This window comes from Canis aureus, chromosome 1, assembly GCF_053574225.1.
Source record: "Canis aureus isolate CA01 chromosome 1, VMU_Caureus_v.1.0, whole genome shotgun sequence".
Lineage (NCBI taxonomy): Eukaryota > Metazoa > Chordata > Mammalia > Carnivora > Canidae > Canis > Canis aureus.
Window position 1 is genome coordinate 30,747,623 of NC_135611.1, and position 26,219 is coordinate 30,773,841.

The 26,219-nt window shown below is 44.8% G+C and overlaps 1 protein-coding gene across 2 annotated transcripts; it reads left to right on the forward strand.

Annotated features, from left to right (window-relative positions):
• Positions 1-10,025: 10,025 nt before the first annotated feature.
• On the forward strand, positions 10,026-25,493 carry TNFAIP3 (TNF alpha induced protein 3). Of its 2 annotated transcripts, XM_077894373.1 has the most exons (9): positions 10,026-10,186; positions 13,535-13,844; positions 17,025-17,215; positions 17,872-18,019; positions 18,179-18,349; positions 19,193-19,373; positions 20,531-21,450; positions 22,073-22,269; positions 23,205-25,493. In XM_077894373.1, the coding sequence occupies exons 2-9, from the start codon at positions 13,550-13,552 to the stop codon at positions 23,487-23,489; spliced, it is 2,388 nt and encodes a 795-aa protein (XP_077750499.1). In that variant the 5' UTR covers positions 10,026-10,186; positions 13,535-13,549; the 3' UTR covers positions 23,490-25,493. The 2 variants fall into 2 exon arrangements, with proteins under 2 accessions (XP_077750499.1, XP_077750497.1); XM_077894371.1 differs by lacking the exon at positions 10,026-10,186 and having other exon boundaries at positions 13,512-13,844; positions 22,073-22,254.
• Positions 25,494-26,219: the final 726 nt, after the last annotated feature.

The following is a 26,219-nucleotide window of genomic DNA, read 5'->3' on the forward strand; positions in this document are numbered from 1 at the left end:
TTCAATAAATGCCATTGGAACAACTACGTGACCATCTGGAAAAAGAAAGAAAGGAAAAGAAAAAAGAAAAGAAGGAAGGAAGAGAAAAGAGAAGAGAATAGAAAAAGGAAAGGAAAGGACAGAAAGGAAAAGAAGAAAATTGAATGATTTTAACTTTTTTTATTTTAGAGTGAGAACTTTCCAAAGATAATAAATACCCAGAAGCCATAAAACAGTTCCTAAAAATTCTGCTTGAAAAACTAAACAAAGTTAAAAGACAAAAATACATATGTGCATATGTATTTGCAATTCATACAACAAATAAAGCTAACTTTTTTTTTTTCATTTTAGATAACTGATTTTATTTTGTTGAAAGTGTTTCTCTTGTAAAATGAACACCTATACGAGACTAGGCGGGGAGCGGGTTTGTGCCCCCACCGGTCAGAGGATGAGGTGGGAGAGAATTTCTTGCAGGCCAGCTTCCCACCACTTCATTGGCAAGAGAGAGGACGGCACAGAGTTCACTTCACTTGTGTTTTTGTGTTGATGTGCGTGTGTATTTGCAATTCATACAACAAATAAAGCTAACTTCCATGTATGTAAACAGTTCTTATACTTCGATAAGAAAAAAGCCAACACCCCAGGAAAAACTGCACACAAGATGTGAACTGCACACGAGATGTGAACAGTTACAGAAAAGAACATAAGAATACCTCTTTACAGCATAAAAGGATGCTCATCCTTCCTCAGGACAAGAGCGGCACTCAGTAAACCACAGCAAGATGCCCTTTCCAGTGAACATTCTCTCACTGCTGGCGAGAATATAAAGAGATAACCACAGTGCAGGGCCATTTGACACTATGTACCAACTTCCAAATACCAAGATTTTCTTTTACCCAGCAATCCTACTTCCAGGGGTCTATCTCACAGAGACATCTTCTCATGTGTGCAATGACCCACGCACACGACAGCATTGCCTCTTAGAGCAAAAGGCGGGATGCAGCCTAATGTCCATCAATAGTCGAATACACTATACACCTATATAGTGGAATGCTGTGGAGTGGTTAAAAAAATAATCAGGTAGATCACATGTGCTGATAGGGGACAGCTCCAAGGTATTTTACATGAAAAAAAATATGTCAGCCTAGAGGAAAGAGGCTTTGAGAAGTTGAATAACTTACCTAAAATAACCTTGCTGTTAAGTAGGGTAGTTAGTGGTAGAACTCAGTGCTTTCTGAGGATAAAGCCCAGCTTGAATGGGCATTGGACGCTGCTGTTCTGCTCCTGTGGGAGAGTCATGGTGCTGACCCCATGTCTTCTGTGACTTGATGGACCCATTGTTTCTTTAGACAGTTTTTCAAGGAGTACGAGACAGGGTGTGGGGTGGAGGGTGAATTATAAGACTTTGATCCAGTAAATTGTTTCCTGAGCAATGTATTAGATCTTTCCCCCTTAGTATCTGTCACACATATCTGGAACTAGCAGGAAAGATATTTATCGATTCCCCTCTGAGTGTCTGGAGCAGACACATGTATTTTTGTCTTTTAACTGAAGCTAGGAGATCTAGTTCTGGGAAGCATAAAATTTTGCCCCCTAAGCCTTCTGCTCCTTGAGAAGCTTTTTGTACCCAAAAGAAAGTCAAGTGCTTGTGGCAAAACTTTTTTTTCATTTTGAAGGGAAAAGCATTCAGCAAACTAGGGCATTAACAGTTATTGAAAGACATGTGCCAACATCACAATTCAGTCCACAAGAGGAAGTGAAGGCAGAGTTCTTATCTAATTAAAACACCTTGGGGAAAGAAAGTGGGCAAAGGGTAATTACCTAACTTGGCATTTGGCCTAGAAAAGAAAGGTTAGTATTTCTTTTCTTGCAAAAACTGTCAGGAAACTTCAAATTATAATGCTTGCCTAGCAGCTGTAGGGGCTTTTTCATCCCTGAATCCTACAGTGCTTGACATATATGAGTTGTTTGTCCTTGGGTTGCTTCATTTAAAAAAGCAATTATTCATTTCTCTATAAAAAATCAAATTTAGGTGCTGAAGACCTTACAAAACAATCTAGAGGCCCAATCTCTGGCATCTTATTCAACTTCTAAATTCTAGTTTCCTGGGTTTAGTCTTCACTGCTTTCATCAAGTAGAATAAACCCCACTTGGCAAAAATACTTTGGTGTTTCCAAGAGATGTTCTGGGTTTTTTTGGTTGTTGCTGTTTGTGAGTTTGTTTGTTTTTACTTTAATCTATTTGAAAGTTTCCACGGTAACATGGTGTAGAATGTGGTCGATTGGGCAGTTAGAAATCTGGTTTTGATTTCTGGTCTGCTATTCACCTGCCATGTGTCCCTGGGCATACACAGTAATGCACTTCACTGAGGCTCGGTTTCTTCATCAGTAAAATGAAGAAATTGTATTAAATCAGAAAATTCTTACCAGGAATTGCAACTACATAAAGTAGTTGGAAGCAAAGCCATTCTGGTAGAATTAGATGAGAGATCACGGAGGCCCACCCTTCTGCACCCATTCTGCATGTCCTTAAGGGTGACCTTCATATCATTTTCAAGGAACTTAGGGATCCTTGGGTAGAGGGAGATCTCAGTCAAGGGCATTAGCTTTCAGTTATAAGGTTAATAAGTTCTGGGGATCTAATGATTAGCATGGTGACCTACTGGGCCCGGGAGGTAAAGAAAATGAGATTATTGTCAAAAAGTTCAAAGTTGCAGTTATACGAGATGAATAAACCCAGAGATCTAATGTACAACATGATGACTATATTTTATAATACTCTATCACATACTGGAAATTTGCTAAAAGGGTGGATTTCAAAAATGAAAACATTCAAAAATTCAAATGTTTTGTGAAAAATAATACTATATTGGACACTTGAAATTTGCTAAGAATGGATCCTAAGTGTTCTCCTTGCACACATACGACAATATGGTAACTATGTAAGATGATGGATGTGTTAATTAGATTGGTATGTTAATCATTTCACAATGTGTATATATCAAATCACCACATTGTATATCTTAAATGTATATCATTTTAATTTGTCAATTACACTTCAATAAAGCTGGGGAAAATGTTTATTTAAAGAAGTAAGATATTGTCAAAAAGAAAAAAGAAGAAAAAGAAAAGGATCATAGGTCTTGACAGTTTCTAAAGCTCCAGCACACACAGTAACATTCCACAGTTCTATAATTCTATATTTATTTTAAAAAGAAGTAAATGCATAAAGGAATTCTTGAACTCCCTTACAAAATAAAGGTAATTCTCTTAGCCAATAATATGAAAAACAACCATGGAACACCTTGTATGATTAATGCCAGGCAAACCTTGGGGAAAAAAAGGATTTGTTCTATCACTAAAATGAACAAATAATAATAATTCGCATTACCATGTGTCAATCACTGCTTGAAGCACATCAATTTATTTAATCCTCCTAATAACCCTAATTCCTATTATTATCTCCATTCTTTTTTTTTTTAAGATTTTATTTATTTAACAGAGAGAGAGACAAAGAGATAGCACAAGTAGGCAGAGCAGCAGGCAGAGGAAGACGGAGAAGTAGACTCCCCACTGAGCAAGGAGCCCTGATACAGACCTCAATCGCTGGACCCTGGGATCATGACCTGAGCCGAAGGCAGACCCTTAATCGACAGAGCCTCCCAGGCAACTCTATCATCACCATTTTTCAAACACAGACCTAAAAGCAGAGAACTGAAATAACTTGTCCAAGGCCAGTTAGCTAGTAAGTGGCAGAGCTGAGCTATGAACCTAGCAAGGTGATTTAGAGTCTGTACTCAGATTTCTGTATTAAATGTAGCTCACTGGAGTATTAATCCATATACAATTTTCTTGATAGAAGGACAGAAGGATAAAATGACTCTGAGGGACCAGAGTATTCCAAATCTTTCATTTGATAAATAAAACCAATTTGAAGAGGAAAATATAATATCTTGGCTCAGCTGAAAGTTCTACCAATTTCCCTAACACTTCTCAAAACAATTTCTATCAGAATTTTCAACTTAAAGACCTAACATTGATTTTAAAAAAGTAAAACAAGTATTAACTGAGAAAACATTGGAAAAATAGAAGCTTTAAAACTTATAGTAAATGACCATTAACTTAGGAGATTGTTTATATTTTGTCATGGTAAGTTTTCCATTCAAATCATCTGATTTAGCTCTTGAAAGTCACTTTGAAAACAGAGCCCTGCATGGATAGTTCAGTTATCAACCTCCACCCAACACACACACACACACACACACACACACAAACAAAACAGAAAACTTTACCATAGTTAGGGAATAAGACATAACAGGTTGTACATTTCTGAGTGATTATTGTTAAAATGCCCAGGGCCAAGAATTTTTCCACCACCCAAGCAGTACAGTAATTTTCCTAAAGTTCAAAGCCAGGAGTGTACATATGAATTAAGTTCTTTCATTTAAAAAAATTATGTTTAATCTCTCATTTGTTCAAGTTTGGGTGTCTGACATCATTGAGACCCAACCAAAGAATGAGTGTTCGGTTCAGCCAAGAAGCCAAGAACCCACCATGAGAGCCTGAAGAATCAAGGCATTTCTTCTAAAGCATTTATTTCATAGCTGAGATGTTAATGAGTTAAGTTTTGGGGAGTACTTCTCTAAGGTACCATGAGGTCACCTGTTTCAGTAAAGAAGATGAAACACAATGCCTAATTGTTTCCTCTAGAAAGCTGAGCATGTCTCAAGACAGGTTCAGTAGATTTATTTCAAGTGTGAAAAACCCAGGCAACCCCAGGCAATTGTTTTTCCAAGTGCTTCAGCTCAAAATAATCAATAGTACAAAGTGCGTATTTTAGGATTGACATGCCTTGAATTCCTTCAACTGTCACCAATCATGTTTGGATCTCAGGCTTCTTGGAGTTTTAGGATTCTTAGGGAGCTAAGTTGTGCCCTTGACGGTTGTGCATTAAGGTACTAAGACAGGCTGCTTCCAGTAACCTGGTTCCTCTTCTGGCCTCTTTAGAACTTTAGCAATGACCATGAAATAATATTCTTTAAAACTTCTCTTGAAGGTAAGCTAGAAACTGTTAGTCCTTTAAGACATTCTGTTCAGTGACGGGTACCTTTTCTAACTTTGGGAAGGAATTTGTCACTGTCTAAGCCTGCTGTATCTCCATTTCACATTTAAACAGCTTTATCTCTATTTGGGGACCTTTCCTGCAAGGTCCCAAAAGGCCACTGGTTTCTGCTTTACCAGAAACAACCAATGAGCAATCAATCATCTCTCTTATGATGAGCACTTGCTTGTCTTCATGTGCTTTTGTTCTGTGTTTTTCTCTTTTAGCCTCAATATGGTATCATAATATATTTTCTAAAGATATTTTATTTAAATACACAGGGGTGAGTTTTGCTGGTGTTGTTGATGATGTTCAGAATATGCACTTTGGTGTACTGAATTTTTTGAGCTAAAGGTACTTGAAAAACAGAAACTGCAGAAACAGGCTTTCCCTGAACTTCTCTTAACTACCTAAGGACAGATCCTCCAAAGTGAACTCAAGTGTCATGAATCCCCTTCCTGGGAGCTTCATCAACCAGACAGGATTGATTCCGATCACAGGAGAAGAGACTAGACATTGACACCACACCCAGGCAAACTTGGTCATAAACTGTCACATCTCTTATCTGTTCTTATAAAGTCTCATTCATCTTCCCTAAATACTATTTACTCTCTCCTAAATTGCCTACATCCATCCCTCCCTCTCCCTATATAAGCTGTCAAATCTCACCACTGTTTAAGGTATACAGTTTCCCCATGTACATATTAAAAATTAACAAACTTGTGTACATTTTCTTCTGTTAATCGGCCTGCTGTCAGATTATTTCATAGACCCAGCTATCGAATGTAGGAGAGAAGAGGAAAAAAGTCTTTTCTTCCCCACACAAAGAAGAAAGAGGAACGTGATGACATCAATGAATGTAGCCCGTTGTCAGTGAGTAAAAGAAGGGACATGTGTACTTTTAAAATTATGAGGTTGATTCCCCCACATTATTAAGTCTATGGGATGTCTTACAGCTATGGATTCTCACATGGAAATATAATAGCTTCTCCAGCCTGCTAAGATGCTCGGAATTTCCATCATCAAAGCTCTAGGAAGTTGCGGGTTCAGTAGGAATGTTTCTCAAGAAATATAGCACAATAACACATTGCAATCTTTTTTTGAAAATGAAAATGATTTACCTTACTAGATCAGCCCATTCCAGAAAACAGGCCCCTGACAAAGTGAAAGCTAAAATCCTTTTTTATGGAGATAGGGAGGTGGTGGTGGTTGTGGAGGGGTGGGATGGGAGAGGAGACTCTCCTCTGGCAAGGAGACAAAAAATTAGGGGGACCCCAAACTGAGCTGAGGGAGTTCAGGCATAAATGAAAAGAAAAGGGGAGTATCAAAGATCAATTTTCACAATGGTCGCACTCCTCCAAATAAAAACTGATTTATTTCAGTTAACAGCCTGTTTACTGCTAAACCCAACACTGCATACCGTTTGATTGCTAATTGCACTCATTTCAGATCTGTCATTGTTCATATTTGGTTGTCAATAGCAGCTTCTATAGAAACAAATGAAACCAAGAATTGAATATTTATTCATAATGTAAAATAAAATTATTTTGCCCAGTGTTTCAGCCAAGCGTTGACAGGAAATCCAACCAGAGTTTGAAGGGAAATGAATTTTCTGACAAGTTTTAAATTTCAGCATCCCATATTTTCAGGCAAAATGGAATAAGAGGAGCTGTTCTTGGCAGGAAACCAACTCCCTCCCTTCCACTGGAAGGGCTTTGTTCCTGTTACTAGTGACTCACTAGATTACCTCAGTTAAGTCCCTTTACCACGGTGGGTCTTTGTTTCTCCACAACCCCAGATAATACCTACAAAGGATCTGAGGCTCCTAGATAAGAAGTAGTATTTAGGGAGAAGTTGGCATTTGTGTGGTGATGAAGTCTATGACATCATTTATCGCAGTTTTCCTTGTAATTAGAACCCAAGGAGAGCTTCCAGTATCTTCTCAGCACCAGCCTTGGAGAGCCTGCATATTGCTAGTCTCAAAACCCAGTCAAGGGTTATTAAAATTTGAGGCAGGCTTCAAAGCTACCCTGCAATAACTAAATATGGTACCTGCCTCTCTGTAATCTGGTTTCTCCTACCCCCTGCCCCTCCCTAACCCACTGTCTTGAGACTCATATCTTTTTCATTATGCGGTATAGGGATACAGGCTACAGACACAGTCCTACGGACTAACTCGGAGAGCTCAAGTATACTCACTGTATGTGGTTGTGTCACGGGAACGTTAGCATGTTTCACCACAGTGAAAATGGCACATAATCCAGGAATTCTCCGAAAACACTCCATATAATCAGAATTCAATTTTCCTCTAGTAAGGAAACAGGTGTTTTCCTCCTATGTGTCCACTAGATGTTAATAAGCACACCTTTCTCTTTGCAGAGCTCTGTTCATCTTGCTAGAGACTATCACAGAAATTAAAGTGCCTTGCAAGACTTCGGGGGCACTCTAGATCTCTCCAAATTTGATATTTCCTTTCCTGTATGCCCATATGGAGTCTCTCTGTTCCTCTTCCACTCTTCCTTCTGATTTACCACCGAGAAAATCCTTATTGGTTTGGCCCACGTGTTGTTAGAAAGGGAAACGTGTATGGCCAGAGCTCTGACTTAAAAGACAGAGAGGACAGTAAACTCTAGGAATGGGCAGGATTGAGGATGCTTCCTCAACAGAGAGTCAGTCCAGCAGAAGAACTGGGGAAAAGGGGAGAGAGCAAAACTGAGAGTTACAGACCACTCCTGCATCTGACTGCTATGAACTCATCACAAATCCCAGCAGGCAAGACGGTATAGTGGCTACTATGGGACACCTGAAGTGGCAGATTCGGTCATGGTCTTTCAGGCTTGTTACTCCTGCTATTGCATCCCCACTCATCAAACCAAGCAGCAGATGTAAACCTAGAGGGGCAATGGAAGCTACAGGGGAGGTTGCAGGGCCGGAGCCAGACAGGAGACAGAGCAGGCAAATTCTATTCCCAAAGGAGCACAAGGGGACAGTGGTCTGAGGGTGTTCTTTCATGTATACCATCTTTTATCATCTCAGCTAGCCCAGAATATTTCCTGAGGATGGAACGAAGGCCCACCTGGCTCCCAAGCTCACCTTCTGCTGCTGCCCAGCACCCACCTTTAACTTAGTGACTGCTGTGTGTTTGTGAGGCTGGGGGCCAGGGTAGAAACAATGGCCTTGAGATTTTAAGTCTTGGAGGATCTTTTCTGAGAGTAATATTTAAGACCCAACAGCGTTTACCTTGGAGTAAACAGGCCCAGTTCCAATCACGGCTCTGCCACTGACCGACGGTGTAGACTTGGGGTAAATGGCTTAAGCTTCTTACACTTTAATTTCATAGCTTCAAAGTGGAGTTGTTTTGAGGCTTAAGTGGCAGAGTGCCTTTCAAACACTTAGCCTAGAGAGCGGCATATAGTAAGGACTTAATAAACATTATTATTATCATATTCCCTATGCGTTGTTTGAGAGTTGGTAGCTAAAAACATTTGTGAATGAACAGCTTATACCAGCAGGTATAAGAAGAAATGCCAGGAGGTTTGGAGTTGTCAAAAGTCCCAGCCATTGGTTTCAAATGGCCAGCACCAGCCTTGGAAGCTTGGCCACTTCTGACTCTCCGCTCTGAGTGTCTCTTTGCCAAAAATGTGCCACCTGGTCCTCATCCAGTCCTCCATCCAGTCTCTGCAGGTCCTTACTGGAGAGGAAAGCATATTTTTCTAATTCCAAAACTGGGATACGAGGCCCAACTAGTATAAGTAAGTCTAGAAGGGGACAATGCACAGAATATTTCAATCTGGTTCTAGTTTAGCTATTCTAAGAAATGTGCCAAGGGGGACTCTTAGCCAGTCAAAGTGCCTGCCTCTCCCTCTGCAATTCAGGCACCTCCACTGTCCAAGTGGCTGACACCTATTTCCACAGGACGTCCTTTGGGTAAAGACTGCGGGTTACCACACTATTTAATAAGGGGTGGGGGTCGTGGGTGGGTAAAATGTATTATCAGCCCTTGACACCTTGGCCTGAACTAATTGTCAGGTCATGAAAAAGAGCTCCTAATAGGGCCTTAGGGGGGCCACGCAAGGACAGTAATAATGGACTAGAAATGATTTCTAAACCGAAATGTTCCTGCGTGCCGAGCCCCCCGGGCACCTGGTGCGCAGGAAGGGAGAAAGGGAAATCAGTAAAGTGCAGAACAGGGCTGATAGTTGCTCTGATTCCCAACTTCACCTAAGATAGGTTTTGCTCCTGCAAATTTCAAGGCTGTGGGGCCTCAGGAGGTCACCCCCAACAGGCCGCCGTCTGGGCGGCAGAACGCTGGGATGGGGACGCACGGAGGGTTGTGAAATCCCCACCGGGGCCCAGAGTAGGGCGCTCCCCGACGAGCTCATCACGTGCACAGCCCTAGCTTTTCCAACCCAGCCCCGAAGGCTGCGGTCCCGGACGCCCGGGTGGTTTTTAGGGTTTTCTTTCTTTATTATTTCCCTTATTGTTCTCCACGGTTGGTGATTTTCTGCAGAAAAACGGCTGAGAAAAAAGAACCTATTTCATTTCCAGTTCCCATCACCGCGATTTCCACATGGATGTGACGTTGGGCCAGCTTCCGAAATGCCCAGGTGACTCACGCGGGGACACCCGGGGGCGGGGCTCAGGAGTTTCTCGCGCGGGGGGGCGGGGCGGGGCGGGGCGGGGCGGGGCGGGGCGCCGCCGGCCTCCTGCGCCGCCCGCGCCCCCCGCGCCCCCTGCGCCCCCTGGCGGCCGGCGACCGCGGGGCTCGGCGCCGGCCCGGGCGTCACGTGACTGGAAAGTCCCCGGGTGGAAATCCCCGTTCTCCGCCGGCGGTAAAACAGAAAGGGAAAAAGAGAACTGGCAGTCTGCAGTCCTCGCAGCGGGCCGGTGCAGCGCGCTCGGAGCCCGCGGGGGCGGAGCGGTGACAGCAGCCGCCGGGACAAGTGCGGCGGCGGCGGCGGCGGCGGCGGCGGCGGCGGGCGCGAGCCACACAGCCCCGCGGCGGGCGAGCGAGCGCCGAGCCCCGGCGTCCATGGGGCGCCTCCTCCGCGCGGCCCGGACCTGACCCGGACTTGGGACTCTGGAAGAGGATCGCGCGGCCGGACAGGTAACCGCCGCGCGCCCGTGCCTCTGCCAGCGGCGTCGCGGGGCCCGGGCTGCGCGGGTGCGTCACCGGCAGCTCCTCGCGGGCGGGAGCTTGTCGGCCCGGGCCCGGCCCGGAGCTCGTCGGCCGTCGGCGCTCACTGCGGGATGTGAAGTGCTGGGAGTCGAGGCGGCCGCGCACGACGCTGGGGTGACAGCTCGGGCGCCCTCCGGCCAGCTGTTCCTTGTAGATGCTGCCAGGAACGTAAGCTGCAGCAGGCGGCTGGAGAGGAGCCCCCGGACGGCTAGGTCGCGTGGTCCTCGGTGCTTTGCCCCTTTGCGTGCCTTTTTTATTTTTCGATCAAGCTCTGGATGCTCGCGGACACGGAGACCTTGCAGACCCGACCCGCCGTGGCTTCTTCCCGGCGGGTGCAGAGCCAGGCCACCCGCCGGGCGGGGGGGGGCGTGGGGGCCCGGGCCAGCCAGCCTGCCCTGGGTCGGCTTGCAGACCCCGCAGCCCAGTGCAGGGAGGCGGGTGGGCGGAGGGCCGGTGCTGAGCTGCTGCAGGCGCCGCAGTGCGCGAGGAGTGTGCATGCTCAAGCGGGACGTTGGCCGGCTTTTCGGGTGCTCCAGTGGACGGCGACCTGGAGGCCCCCGCCCCAGCCCCTACCCCACAGTCAGACGGTCGTTGTCAGCCCGGGTCGTCCCACATCCTGCCACCTGGCCTCTCAGGAAAGCAGTGGTATTAAGTAAGGAAGGAGCTCAGCGCTTTTGAGACCGCTTTGTTTTCAGTTCTCCCCGCCTCTGATCTTCTTTCCTTGGAAAGCTGGTCTGGTCAAGTGTCTCAGGGCAGCCTTTGGGGAGGACCGTGGTTCATCAGTCCCCTGGACCTTAGCACTAGTGTCTGCAGTTGTTACGCAGCCGGTTATAGCTCCATTCCCATCGTCTAAGGTGCTTCTTTGTTTTTTGTTTTTTTTTTTTTTCTCTTTTTAACAATTCTGTGTACAAGTTTTGGAGTTTAGGAGTGAGAGTTACCAAAAATTCAATGAGGCATTTATTGATTTAAAAAAAAAAAAAAGTCAGTGAGGTGACAAATGTAAAAGAAATGGTAAGGGTGATAGCATATGTCTTTACCTGTAAGGACGTTACAGTTATAGGTCAGGAAAATTTATTCTTTCATCTTAAACGTGGAGAAGTCCGAGAACTGGGAACTTGGCTGGTGGGTTCTAATTCTCTTCAGGAGGCGATCGATTCCACAGTGTGTGCAAGGCTAAAACTATGAATGAGATGACCCAGGGCTATACAGTACTGACATTTGCATGTCTTACATATGGCAAAGAGCGCTTGTGCTATTTGAGGTCTTTGCTGAAAGATCTTTAAATTAGAAGAGATTAAGAGAAGATTCGGAAAACTCAAAAGGCAACACCTAGCTTGTTTCAAATCTTTTTGCTTCCGGCCTCTTCCCGTCTGGCAGCAGCAGGCACAGGGATGGTGTTGTGGGAACTGCAAGGGGCAGGTGTTGGAAGATCTGGCTTCCAGGCAAAGCTGTCTGCCTTGGGTGGTGTGGAACCTGAGCAGGACCCGTGCTTGTGTTGCCATGGCTGTGGACAGGGAATAAGGGCACCTGTGATTTTTAGTCCCAGCATCCAGCATGGCTCTCAGCAGGTGAGCAGGCAGTGCTCTTTAAGCAGTGGACAGATGAATGAGTGATTGTGAGACTGGCCATGCCACAAAGTGGAAATGGGTGTAATGTTTTTATTGCTTCATTATGCTTGTGCCCTGCAATAATTTTGCCCAGTTCCACCTTCAGGGAACTGAAGGAAAGATTACCAACTGGCCCAGAGAATAACTTCTCCCAGGCCTCATTGACAATCAGATTTGGAATCCTGGTCCAAAACTATCACCAGAAAACTCCTCAGAAGCAACCTTGGGTCATCTACTTTAACCTCTCTATTTTGGACCACAAGTTTTAAATCACTTCATCAATGGCTTTAAGAGAGCCTAGACCCACCTAGGAATGGCTTCCCTAAAATCTAGGTTTCTTCTCACTCTTACACAGGTTTCAAGTCTTCCTCAACTAGAAGCTTGCCCTGGCAAATAGTATGGTGCAGGAGTGAGATTAGCAATCTCCATGAAACTTCCTAGGGAATGTCTTCATGCTCCAAAACCATCTTTGCCTTCATCTTGGAAACCAAGATGTATGTTGGGGCACCCTGCTAAGGCTTGTGGCTTTCCACACAGCTCCACACTGCAGAGATCCCACGTTGCATCAATTCACAACATCCTACGCTATTGGCATGGGTTGTAGATGCTGGGTTTTGCGCCACCCCCCTCCCCCCGCTTCCTTCATTTATCATGAGCATCCCCCTGGCTGAAACATCTTTCCTTGCCCATTTCCAGACTTTTATTTCCTTCTACCAGCAGATTATGTTTCAGGATTCCAGGGTGAAGACAGGGTGGGAAATGCATTTGAATGTTGGTACCTGGACAATGATAATAAATGTAGTTAAGTTGAAATAATTGAAATCTAATGCCTGCTCTCGGAAGTGTAAAATTTATTCTTGTATTATTATTATTATTATAATTCTATGCCCTATTCTGATGTTGTGAAGTTCAGTGGAGAGGTTCTGAAAGACTTTATCATTGACCCTTAAAATTGCAAAGCTTCTTGCTGGAAATAGGCTTTTTCATTGGTTCTAGGATATTCAGTTTTAACTTTTATAAATATTATAATACATTTTTATAAATAAGCTCTTGATAAATATTTCTCTTCGGGGCTAAAGAGGAAACTCTAATCAGCAGCCTACGTGACAACATAAAATTGTGAGATTTTCCACAAAACATTTATTCTGCAGTGTAGGGTGGGAGGGCTTAAAAGAGATAAATCAAGGCTTTGCCTAAAAGCCAGGGCTGCTCAGCAGTGGTTTTAAGGGAGAAGCTAAGGACTTGTCAGGGCCACCTTGTGCCCGTCACTGGCATTCAGAGCTCCGAAGACCCAGTGGCTGTGTCAGAGTGGCATGCGAATGAGAGGGGAGCTTGTTGGTTATGAGGTGCAGTACCTGTTGCCGACGGATGGGCTTGGCTCCCTGACAGACGTTACTGAAAACACGGGTTATTCCCCTCCTCCTCAATACCCACTCCCCGCCTTCCTTCTCTTGTTTAGACTAATCTTTAAAAGTGATGTAACTTAAAACAGTCCAGTGTGAGTTAATCTCGGGGGCCAGCTAGTATCCTGGAGTAGAGGTGACTAAGATCTTTTGCCTACAGATGAGGCTAATGACAAGATCAAACACTGGGGTTTCCTGCAGGCAGGTATATAGGAGTGGTATCGAAGTCGGGCTAACGGAATGGGTTTTTCTTCCCTCCTCTTCAGGTGTTGCAGAGCACGATGGCTGAACAGCTCCTTCCCCAGGCTTTGTATTTGAGCAACATGCGGAAAGCTGTAAAGATACGAGAGAGAACTCCAGAAGACATATTTAAGCCAACCAATGGGATCATTCATCATTTTAAATCCATGCACCGATACACACTAGAAATGTTTAGAACTTGCCAGTTTTGTCCACAATTTCGGGAGATCATCCACAAAGCCCTCATTGACAGAAGCATCCAGGCCTCCCTGGAAAGCCAGAAGAAGCTCAACTGGTGTCGGGAAGTCAGGAAGCTGGTGGCACTGAAAACGAATGGTAAGAAGCTTTTGTCTAGGGGTTGGCTCCCACAGTACTGGATCCCCATTCATCAAAGTCTAATAGCACTGGTCCAAACTCAAGCCTTTTGAGAGCATAACCACCTTAGTATAGAATACTCAATAAAAAGCATGTGATAAAAGCAAGCTTGTATACAGGTGTTTTTATTAAGGATATTTTGTAGTTGTGCATATTAGAGAGCAGAACCACTCAGGCTTGAGGAATGCATCTCTAAACACGGTGCCTCCCATTAGGGGACTTAGGTATCTTAATTTTTGTGGCTATTTGTGTAATCATTTGTAAAATACCCTTTCCTGGCCAGTCATGGAAACCTTAAAAGACTTTAAGTTCAAAAGGAAAGCATGGTGTGAAAATTAGTATTACTATTGTCTCCCACAATCATTAGAAAATGTTCATAATGATGACCTTACATATTTTGAATTGATGACATGTTATGGCTTAACCAGTGAATGGCTGCTGTCTGCCTCTCCCTTACCTAGGTTCTGTTGGTTTTGGTCCCAAGATACAAAGTAGAAAGATACTTGAGATTTTTAGCCCAGATTTAGAGGTCTCTAGGTCTTTACTGCACTATTTTTAGGGATTCCTAGTTCTGAATTTCTTGTGTCTCTCTGTGTGTATCTACCTATTGGCCCTTTACTACTGGTAGTTGTTTCCTGTTCTAAACTTCACTGTTTTGTTTTTTGATTATTACCCTTGAGCAAGAGTATGTGTATCATGGCAACATCCGAGCCTACGAGATACAAAATCCTACGTTATAACATCACTGATTATTACAGCATCAAGTAGACTGTTCACCATCAATTAAATGCTTATAGTCTAGGTGAGGGCAGAAATCAGGTACTTATATAAGTAACAGTCCTTCTTTAAGACCACCTCGATCAAAATAATAGCCCTAAGCATAGGAAATCCTTGTCAGTGAGAGGATAATTAAGTTAGTTGATACCTTAACTTTGGACATTTTTGAGTTGGGTCATGTGGAGTGATTGGAGATACGTATTCTGGTGGGGGGGTCTTGTGTATAATTACTACAATATCTTGCATCTTGTACTTTTGAAGTACAGATTCTTAGAAACAAAAGTAGAATGAAAACTGGGGAGAGCTAGTGTTTACATTGTTCTTGGCCTTAAATCAAGTGATGCGTAGAAGTGGGTAATTATGTTAAGTCATCATCAAGGGGTTTATATTCCTGACAGCTTGTGGTTTTAACTCTCTTCCATTTTGTTACCAAAAAGACAGAGTGAACGTTGGGAAAGTTGGAAACAGATTAGAGATGTGGTAGGAAAAGGAAAACCTTCCGATCTTTAACAGAATTAACTGACATTTTAGGTTGAACTTCTGCCTTAAGAAGAAATGAATGTAAATAGTCAACACTTGTCTTGCCAAGATAAGTCATTAAAGTCAACAAGGATTCATGCTACAAATCAAGCTACAGAAGCAAGTGTTTTATAACAATTTCTGGGAAATAGGAATTTGGGGGCTCAGACCCTTTTATTTTCCCAGTTTGAAGAAAATTTCTTAAAATTCTGGAAAAGGGAGAAAAGATATTTAGAGGAGGGGGGATAGACAAAGTGACTTTTACTCTGGCTTTTATGAAGCACCTTTTTTTTTTTTTTTAAAAAAAAAAAAAAAAAAACCTTTCTCCACTAGGAGGGTTCTACAAAATCAATGGTCTGTTTGGGGAGGGGGTGATTCACAAGTTTGCATTTGAGGATATGAGACTGCGGTGAATGAGGAAGGGAGTAGGTGGCATAAAATTGAAACTTCATGTGAAAAATTCCAGCGTCTATTGGCTGTGGCGATTTCACTTGTATAATGAGTAGCCCTATTCCAGCTCACCCTGGCCACACCCACTTGGAAAGTCCAGGGCGCCCTTCGCAGTTTAAATGTCTACACACCAGAACAAAAAGTACAATAGCTGTTGCTCAATTGCTAGTCAAATCACTTAGCACTGGGGAATTCCAGATGTTACTTAGGGAATTTTGTACTGGTGCATCTCAATAAAGAACTGAAAGTAAGCACAAGAAGAAGAAAAAAAAGCCTTATCTTTGCTCTAGATTTTGCAAAGGGGAAATTTCAACAGAATGCAATCGTTGCCACACTTCTGCCAAGACAAAAGGCTGAGCGATCTTTTTTGTTCGCTTGTGTGAATCCTTACTTAGCTTGTCTTTCTGTGTCTATGAATTGCAGGGATGCCTGCTGCGGATGTATATGCTTGAGGGGCCTTCATTGTTGTTTTGTTTTTGTTTTTTACAGTTTGGCTACAATTAAGATTTGATAAAAATTTCAAAAAGCTTTTATAGCCCTGCTTGTAGAGTAATGTAAAAAAACAGTTGAACTCTTCTTTCTGAAAACGGTGGTGCATTTGCCCACAAGATAGTAAGGAGTTAACTTGTTTGGTATTAAACATTCTCCCCAAATGTTTATTGTTTGAGGTTGGGAAAAAAAGGCAGTCTCTTGAATTGTGGGTTTTAGCCTGTGAAAGGAACAGGTTAATGGAGTAAATTTAGACCTATCTTTTTCTCACATGCTCAAAAGGCAGGCTGAGGAGGTAACTCGGGGTTCTTGATCCCACTTCACAAACCAGGAGAGGAAACTCCCAGGCCCCAGAGGCCTCAGTGGAATGGTCAAGTCATTTACCACTGAGTCATAGCCAGACTGTCCTTGTCTAATGAACGGAGCCAAGCCAGCTTCCTGGTTTGTGCATATCACCTTGTGTGTTCTCTGTAGAGCCAGAGAGTAACCGTGCCTTTGTCTTAGCCAAAACATCAAGGAATGCTAGAACGAAATGAACTGTAGAGATCTTAATCCAATACCCTTATTTCACAAAGAGAAGAAATACACAGAAGTTGACAAATTTCCCCCAAAGGTGACACCTAAACCAGTTAGGGCAAGCCGGGCTAGACCCAAGGTCCCCCAATAATCATTCCCTGGTTCCTTTGCTCTGTTGGTGTCAGGCATTAAAAATAAGAGCGAAAAGAATTTTTGTTTTTTCCCTTAAAGCTGTCATCACCGTGTGCAATGATCTCATTAGCCCTTGGACTAAGAAATTAAACCACTGCCATTTCTCACATGCCCTCTTGGGTCCCCTCTGATAGCAGCAGGGCTCATGCATCTTAAAAACCTTTTCAGGCCTTTGATGTGTATGGATTCTGTCCTCAGGCGATGGAAACTGCCTCATGCATGCTGCCTCTCAGTACATGTGGGGTGTTCAGGACACAGATTTGGTTCTGAGGAAGGCGCTCTTCAGCACTCTCAAGGAGACGGATACACGCAACTTTAAATTCCGCTGGCAGCTGGAGTCTCTTAAATCTCAGGAGTTTGTGGAAACGGGACTTTGCTACGACACTCGGGTATGTTCCCCCATGAAGTATCTATCGATAGAGCTCCAAGGTGAGCAAAGGGTCCCTCAGGCCAGCCCCTGCTCTCAAGGAGCATATGATTTACTAGGTCATGTGCACTTGGCGAAGCAAAGCGTAGTCAATGGAAAACACCCGAAACCTCTGATGGGATGACCCTGAGGCTTTTGTCACTGCTGGGAGGTTTCCAGGCAACAGATTCCCAGCTGTGCATCTCTTCCTTTTAGAAGGACATCTGCTCACAGCCTTTCCTGTGGTGTTTTGGTTGCTTTCCAACCTGCCTGCCCTTTGCACACTTTGCTGAGCCCGCCAATCAAAATCAGACATGGGGCTCCCCATTCTCAGTCACAGGCTTGGAATTTTTGTGTACATTTGGATAAGGGGCTTTGGTGTTATGCCTCATCAGGGATTTTTTTGAAGGCAGGTGCTGTCCCCATCCTCCCCCGCTTGTTAGTTTGCCTTAGAGTGGAAAAAAGTAAAGGAAAAAAAACCAAAAGGGGGAAAAAGGGTGATCATTTGAACGATGATTTCCAAAAAGGGGAAAAGTAAGCTGAGTTATATAAGTGAATGATTCTATCACGAAGTCAGACTGAGTTTTTAATGCATAGTACATTCAATCATGATTTTTCCCTTTACCTGCTTCTCTTTAGAATTGGACCGATGAATGGGACAGCCTCGTCAAAATGGCATCCACGGAGACACCTGTGGCCCGAGGTGGACTTCAGTATAACTCCCTGGAAGAAATACACATATTTGTCCTTTGCAACATCCTTAGAAGGCCAATCATTGTGATTTCAGGTGAGAGGCCACGGGTTGCTTATTTGTATTCGAGTGCTGTTGAGCTTTAATGCTTTAGTTCTTGGGAAAAACCCAGACTTCCCAGGGGCAATAGTAGCTGAAGGGAATTTGATGAAAATCACCTGAGGGCCTTATTTCTTTTGCTCCTTCTCTAAACAGACAAAATGCTGAGAAGTTTGGAATCGGGTTCTAATTTCGCTCCTTTGAAGGTGGGCGGGATTTACTTGCCTCTCCACTGGCCAGCGCAGGAGTGCTACCGATACCCCATCATTCTCGGCTATGACAGCCAGCATTTTGTACCCCTGGTGACCCTGAAAGACAGCGGACCTGGTAAGAAAACCAAGCATGAGTTCACATTTGTAACTGCTGGTAGATACTGGGATGCCCTGTTCCCACTGAACATGAGGCCCCTTAGGGCTCTCTGGCAATAGCCTCATTTATGTTTATTAGCTATTTTTTATATGAATACAGTGTTGTTTCATGTGCCTGATTAGCAACAGTAATGCAGTGGCAATATTCCCAATACCCACTATCTTTGTGTATGGCTTGGAAAGCACTTTCCATAGCTTAATTGCAAGTAGGAGATACATATACACCCATGACTACTGCCATTTGATCCATTTGATCCATAACTGAATGAGGCACACAGAGCCCTGGCATGGAGCAGATAAATGTCTGTCAGGTTAGCTGCTATTATGATGGCTTCCAGTGGAAGAGTGTGTGTGCTAAGTGCTTTAGAGACAGCATTTCATTTCATTTCATCCTCATAGCGTTCCTATGGGCTATCAGCCCTGGGAGCCTTATCTTAACAGATGAGACCCTTGAAACTCAGAGAGATTCAATAACTTGCCTGATGCCACAGAGCTTGATAATGGCAAAGTGAGGATTCAGTCTCAGATCAGTCTGGTTCCGAAGTGTGGCAGTTTAACCAATGAGATCCACTGCCTCCAGGCTGCCTGATATTCTCTAACCTTCCAGAACAAAGCATTTTATGTTAGAGTTTAATGTAGTTTGTTTCTTCATCTGAGTGCGACTGGGACTAGGTGATACTTTTCTACTCTTTCCTTGTATCCTTTTTATGTTTTCAAAATGTGATCATTATATATGTGGCCTCACACATAATTTCATTTAGTAGAACCATGTGTCGCTTACGTGTTATTTTTTTCCCCTCAGAAATCCGAGCTGTTCCACTCGTTAACAGAGAGCGAGGAAGGTTTGAAGACTTAAAAGTTCACTTTTTGACAGATCCTGAAAACGAGATGAAGGAAAAGCTCTTGAAAGAGTACTTGATGGTGATCGAAATTCCTGTCCAAGGCTGGGACCATGGCACCACCCATTTGATCAATGCTGCAAAGTAAGAGTTTATCCTTAGCTCTACCCTTTGTCATCTTCAGTTGCTTTTACTTCCACCACATAAGGCAGTGCCACCCCAGCTCAAATAACCATAAAGTTATTTGAAGCCAATCTTCTCCAATGTGAAACAAATTCAGAGTGGTGTACATGAGTCAGAGAGGATGACCGGAGGCCATGCTAATTTGGGTTTCACATGGGAAAAAGTAATTTATTCATGGAGATTTTCCTGCATATCTGGATGCTGACGGAATTGTGGCTTTTAAGTATATTGTATTAAACCAAGGATAGTTTTGTTTTGTTTTAATTGCTCTAGGACTAAGCTAGCAAACGAAAATTCTTGGAGATGAAAGCCTTTTTTTTTTGGCTTCTTGGTAAAGACAGACACATCAGACACAGACTGGGCTGTAGATCATGTTTCTGTGGCAGCCATACGATTTTGGCCACATGAAAGTGACAGAGACCCAGAGTGCTTGTTGTACAGGTATCCATATATTAAACACTGGCTTCCTGTTAGATGCCTGTTTGTTAGGACTTGAAATACACAAGAGGGGACGATGGAGGGATAGGAGAATCCGTTTCTCAAAGCGGAGGCGGGCCCATTACAGAAGATCAGAAGTCCATGGACAGCACCTGTGAGCGTGGCGGCTACTTAGTCACTGTGCAGGGTGGTTAATGCTGATACAGACCAGGCACAAGTTTAAGATCAATAAGATCAATAACAGCAAAATAGAGGCAACGAGCTCTCAAAGTAGACTATGAAGTAGGTCATCCCAAATGAATACCCTATGTAGTATTTTCATAGAAGTTTGAGAGAAGTTAAAAGGTAAAAGTGACTTTTGAGAAGAGGAATAGAGTAATCAAGTGTGGAGGCATCCCCAGAATAGCCCTTTCTTTAGAATTATCTGTAATTTGGGTTGGACCAAGATTGATTAAGTAAGATTTTGATTCTCGAAATAACGAAATCTTCTTAGATGGACTGTGCTACATTGGAAGCGCAGACTCTTAATCATGAGCCTGCATTTCAGTGAATGCTTGTGAAGTTAATGCCATAATCCACATTCTAAAAGTTTGCCCTATGAACTAATGATATGAAATCGTGTGTGTGTAGTGTGTATCTGTGTTTGTGTGTAGCCTCATATTTTTCCTTTTGGTCTTTAGGCTGGATGAAGCCAACTTACCCAAAGAAATAAATCTGGTAGATGATTACTTTGAGCTCGTCCAGCACGAGTACAAGAAGTGGCAGGAGAACAATGAGCAGGAGCGGAGAGAGATGCATGCTCAGAATCCTTTGGAACCTTCCGTTCCCCAGCTTTCTCTCATGGACGTAAAATGTGAAACACCCAACTGTCCTTTCTTCATGTCAGTGAACACCCAGCCTTTGTGCCACGAATGCTCAGAGAGGCGGCAAAAGAACCAAAGCAAATCCTCCAGGCTGCACTCCAAGCCAGGCCCTGAGGTGCTCCCAGGCATAGTGCTTGGGCCCTCCCGGGGAGAGGCCTATGAGCCCATGGGCTGGAGCCCCGAGGAGCCAGCTGGGGGACCTCATTCGGCCCCTCCGACAGCCCCCAGCCTTTTCCTATTCAGCGAGACCACCGCGATGAAGTGCAGGAGTCCCGGCTGCCCCTTCACACTGAACGTGCAGCACAACGGATTTTGCGAGCGCTGCCACAACGCCCGGCAGCTTACTGCAGGCCACAGCCCGGACAGCATGAGGCACTTAGACCCTGGGAAGTGCCGAGCCTGCTTACAGGATGTCACCCGGACATTTAACGGCATCTGCAGTACGTGCTTCAAAAGGACTACAGCGGAGCCCTCCTCGGGCCTCAGCTCCAGCGTCCCTCCTTCCTGTCACCAGCGGTCCAAGTCAGACCCCTCGCAGCTCATCCAGAGTCTCTCCCCACATGCTTGCCGCAGAGCCGGGACCGAGGCTCCCTCCGGCTGCCTCTCTCAGGCCACACGGACTCCAGGGGACAGGACGGGGACCAGCAAATGCAGAAAAGCCGGCTGCATGTATTTTGGGACTCCAGAAAACAAAGGCTTCTGCACGCTGTGTTTCATCGAGTACAGAGAAAACAAACGTGAGTGACATGATTAGTTTCCTAACCCCGTTTCAAACCCCTGGTCTAGAAGCTGCAAGAAAGCAGCCCCTCTGGGTGGTGGGCACAGTGGGACAGTTGCCTGGAGACGTAAGCCACAGAAATCCACCTTCCAAAACCCTATAGCACCTCGTAGATAGAGTTCAGAGGATTTGTGTCATGAGGTCATGCAGCATCTGGCATTTATAAGGTAGAGTTTAAACAGGACTTCTTTGGAAACGTAGGTGTGATAGAGAACATTCAAGATCCAAAGAGCAGTAGCTGGACTGAAGGAAGCCTCTGCCAACATTGTAAGAAAACCTGGGTAGTTTTAGCAATCTCTAGCTTGAAAGAGGGATGGGAAGTTGACGTCTTTGCATGTTCTGTTACTGTACCTGGCCAGTGCAGCACATTCAAAAGTGAGACATCTGTAAAGTTATAGATGTTTTGATGATGACATTATTACCATTTTTTATTTGGCTGAATTTATAAAAGGCTGTGTTCATGGATGCATGGCATAGGCTGCTCTAAGCTGCATCCAGAACCTGTCTTTTTCTTTAACAGCAAGGTCTCTCCCTGCTTGGAGACCACATGTGACACTGATGGGCCCCAAACTCTCTTTTAGATTTTGTCACTGCCTCAACAAAAGCCAGTCCCACGGCCCCCAGGTTCCAGAACGCTGTTCCGTGTTTGGGGAGGGAATGTGGCACCGTTGGCAGCACCGTGTTTGAAGGATACTGTCAGAAGTGTTTCATTGAAGCTCAGAGTCAGAGATTTCATGAAGCGAAAAGGACCGAAGAGCAACTGGTGAGACATTTTGAGGTACTTTCCCTGCCCCGCCAGGATGCCCTCCTGGCTGGAGCCCCTGCTTCTGACCAGACCATCAGACTCTCCTCCCAGCCAAGTTCCAGGGAAGAATTGCAGGGGTGGAGAGAAGTCATGTGGCCCCCAGGGTTGGAAGTGCAGTAGCTACTCTTGATTTTCATGGCTTAAGTGTACTTTAGAACTCATTTAAAAATTAAATGGAGGGACGCCTGGGTGGCTCAGTGGTTGAGCGGCTGCCTTCAGCTCAGGGCATGATCCCAGGGTCCTGGGATCATGTCCTGTATCAGGTTCCCCGCAGGCAGCCTGCTTCTCCCTCTGCCTCTGTCTCTCATGAATAAATAAATAAAATCTTAAAAAAAAAAAAAGATGACTTAAAAACTAAGTCGAGTTATCCATAGAATAAAACCTCTTAAAGTCCACAGAAAGCCAGACATTGAACAGAGACTGCTTGAGCTTTAGTAGCAGCAAAGGCATCTGAGTGGCCAGCAGGCTTTCTGAAGTAATCCTTTGTCACGAGACAGGAGGAGGAGACAGAGCAACCCCAGTGCCTCCACACAGTGGCACATAAGAAAAGCAAACTTTGGCTCATGGGCGCCTGTCCCTTTGTTCACAAGAAGGGCAGCATATTACTAATCCAAGCAGAGGCCGCTGGGCCAGGCTTCGCAGGCCACTGGGCCAGGCTTCGCAGGCCACTGGGCCAGGCCTGGTACTCGGCCTCCCGGGGGCCAGGCCTGCTTTCATGGTCCTGGGCGGGGAGGCGTCCTTGGAGAGCTCCCATTCTCAGACTGTGTGTGCCGCTCCGGTTTCCCTGGGTCAGGCAGCTGCTCTCCATCCCATCGAGTTCTCTGTAGCTCCCTTCCTGGCTAATGGGATTGCCTGGTGTTCTCCCTGAGAAAATGGGACCAACAGCTCTCTCTGCCCTTTCCACTCAGCGATCCAGCCAGCGCAGAGACGCTCCTCGAAGCACCCCGAGTGCCTCCAGGCCCAAGTGTGCCCGGGCCTCCTGCAAGAACATCCTGGCCTGCCGCAGCGAGGAGCTCTGCATGGAGTGCCAGCACCTCAGCCAGCGAGTGGGCGCCGGGGTCCACCGGGGCGAGCCGGTTCCCGAGGAACCCCCCAAGCAGCGCTGCCGGGCCCCCGCCTGCGATCACTTCGGCAACGCCAAGTGTAGTGGCTACTGCAACGAGTGCTTCCAGTTCAAGCAGCTGTACGGCTGAGGGATGCGGCGGGCTGGCCCAGCCACGGGGCGCCTCGAGCCTTAGCCAGCATGGTGCTAGCCCCCGAACACTCCTGTGCCGCAGCGGGGAGCTCCAGGGCGGCTTTGAGCCGGGGAGCAAAGAGAAGCTCCGGTCGCTGTCGTCGCCGCCAGCGTTCCCACGTGGCCTTTGAGCAAGAGCAAGGCTAGTGACTGGTGGCAGATGGGTCTGGTCCTGCCCAGCCGGGGGCTGCTGCTGCTCCTCCTCCTTCTCCTCTCCTCCTCCTCCTCCTCCTCTTCCTCCTTCTCCTCCTCCTCCTCCTTTTCCTCCTCTTCCTCCTCCTCACCTGCCACTTGGAAAGCCAGGAATTTCATGGACTTGGGTGCCAGGACGGCTTCATCATCTCGGGAAGAAAGGGAGAAGATGCTCAGGCAGGCGGGCTGGGAAACCCAGAGCCATTCCACCCGCCCAGCCGCACGTGGGCCTGGCCCAGAGCTGAAGCTCCACGGGCCGCAGCCTTTGGCCGGGAGTCCAGGAAGCTCAGGGAGACCCGACATGTCCAGAGTGCCACTCGGTGGTGAGTGGCCTTTTCCTCCCCGCCTTGTCTCTTTCCCACGGACATGGCAGACACAGCCATCCACAGACTGTGGTTCTGAGGCTGCTGAGACTGAATAAGTTCACACTGAAAAGCAAACCAGCTGCTCTTTACCGTATGCACCTTGGAAGAATCGGAATATTCTAGTGGGAAGATGTGTGACTCTTTGATTATCACTGTCTTCACTTCTAAAGAAGTTAGCTTGAACTGAGGTGTGCATAAAAATGTGTACATATATACTGTACCCTTATATTATGTATGAGGGAATTTTTTTATTACATTGAAATGCTGCCCTAGAGATTTAAGTAGGAAAACTGAATAATAACCTATTTTCTGGTTGTTGTTGGGGCGCCATCTGTATAGAGCTTGCATGAATTCAACCAGCTGTCTTGTTAAAGTGAGCTCCCTATTGTGTCTATGTAATTCACTTTATTTATTTTATTTCAAACTTCAAGGTTATTTAAATGAAGACGTTTCTTCTGCTCTGGGTAAAGCGCTTGCTGTAATGTCTTCTTGAAGTAACATATTCGTATTGTCGTCTTTTAGGCGAGTTCCTTAGTACCTTGGGGATTTGGTCTCTTTGATGTACCATGGTTGTCTTCCCTAAGAAAGAAGGAATTGCATCAAAGGTGTAGTCATTAAAAGCTCATGCTTCTTAATGAAACTTGGGTCAGAGCCACCTCCTAGCCACCTGCTTTCTGCAGTAGACAGATGCCTCTGAGTATCCTACCTCCTTAAAGATGAGATTGGGAAGGAATAGGGATGAAATTGGAGGAGGTCACGGGAAGATGTGACCTTTAATGATGGTTTTATTTGCTGTTTAACACTGTGTCCTGGGGTGCTGGCAGTGACCTCACATCCAGTGGCACTTTAGCGCCAGGACAGCAAAACCCTGTGACCATGAGCATAAGGAAATTTCTTTTTGTCCTTGGCCTGCAGTTTCTCTATTTGCTTTATGTTACCGTCATACTTGTTCTAGAAAAAGGGGGAAACAAATTGTCCCTAGAGGTAAAGGCTGCCTTTTTTTTTTTTTTTTTTTTTGGTCCAGATCTTATGACCTAAAAATATTAGCAACCTATAACTCTACACAGCCTTTACTTGTGCTACCTGACATGTTTGCCACTTGGAGTGCCATAAGTCTATTTCCTCAACATAAATCTTAATAATTTTTTTCTAAAGATTTCAAATACTTCAGTGTTCATCCAGTTCTTCTGAAGTCAATATTTTAATATTTTGTGTGTATCGATATTTTCATTCTTAATGTGAAAAAATGGAATTATTTATACTTATTATAGAAAGCATTTGAAATTTGCACATTTAGTTGTCCCTAATAGAGAGCTATTTACTCTGTTGGATTCCTTCAAGTTTTCATAAATAAGTGTAACTTTTCACAAAAGTCAATATTAAAAAATAAATTATTTAAGAATAAATTTTGATGTTTTCTGTTTACAAATGATGATAAAGAGACTGTAATATTAAAGCCATGTTTCCCAAACAGCTTCATTTTGAGGTACACCTGGACAGTGACACATGTCCCACCCCTGTTTAGTAAGAGAACTTTGTGAACATTATAATGACATGAGGGTAGGGCATCGTTCAACAGCAAGGACACTTGAGACCCAGACAAGAGTGGGAAAGGTTCACCTATGCCCATTCCCAGGGGCCATTAGGTCGCTGTGCCCCTCCAAAGGTTCCTGCCCCTGGTCTTAATGCAGTGCTGAAAAGGAAAAGAGGACAGAGGAACAGAGAAAGGCTTGGAAAGACAGAAATAGGAAGGAGGAGGAAAGCCTGGTGTAAGACTTCCTGGGTCAGATTTAGAATAGGTGACATCTGGCTGTGGTGTCTGGGAGGACCAGCAGTACCAAAGACCTGGGAAATTGCAAAATGACACATTCTTCTGTCCAGTGCAAACATACCCACAGAAGATTGATTCTGGAGGACTGCAGCTCCCAGAATCTGTTTTTTTAAAACTCCCTAGGAGATTCTGATCATCAGTGAGATTTTAGAACCATGCTTTAACAAATTATTCATGATCCTTTTTTAACTTATTGTGGGAAATGTTAACACAAGAAATGAGAGTATAACGAACCCCTATGTATCCATTATCTGGTTTTGACAGCTATCACATTTTACCAACTTTGTTTCATCTGTGACCC

Coding starts and splice junctions, on each gene's coding strand:
- TNFAIP3 (XM_077894373.1), top strand. CDS start 13,550: ATGGCTGAACAGCTCCTTCCCCAGGCTTTGTATTTGAGCAACATGCGG. Junction 13,845..17,024: donor GGTGGCACTGAAAACGAATG/GTAAGAAGCTTT, acceptor TTCTGTCCTCAG/GCGATGGAAACTGCCTCATG. Junction 18,350..19,192: donor CCTGAAAGACAGCGGACCTG/GTAAGAAAACCA, acceptor TTTTCCCCTCAG/AAATCCGAGCTGTTCCACTC.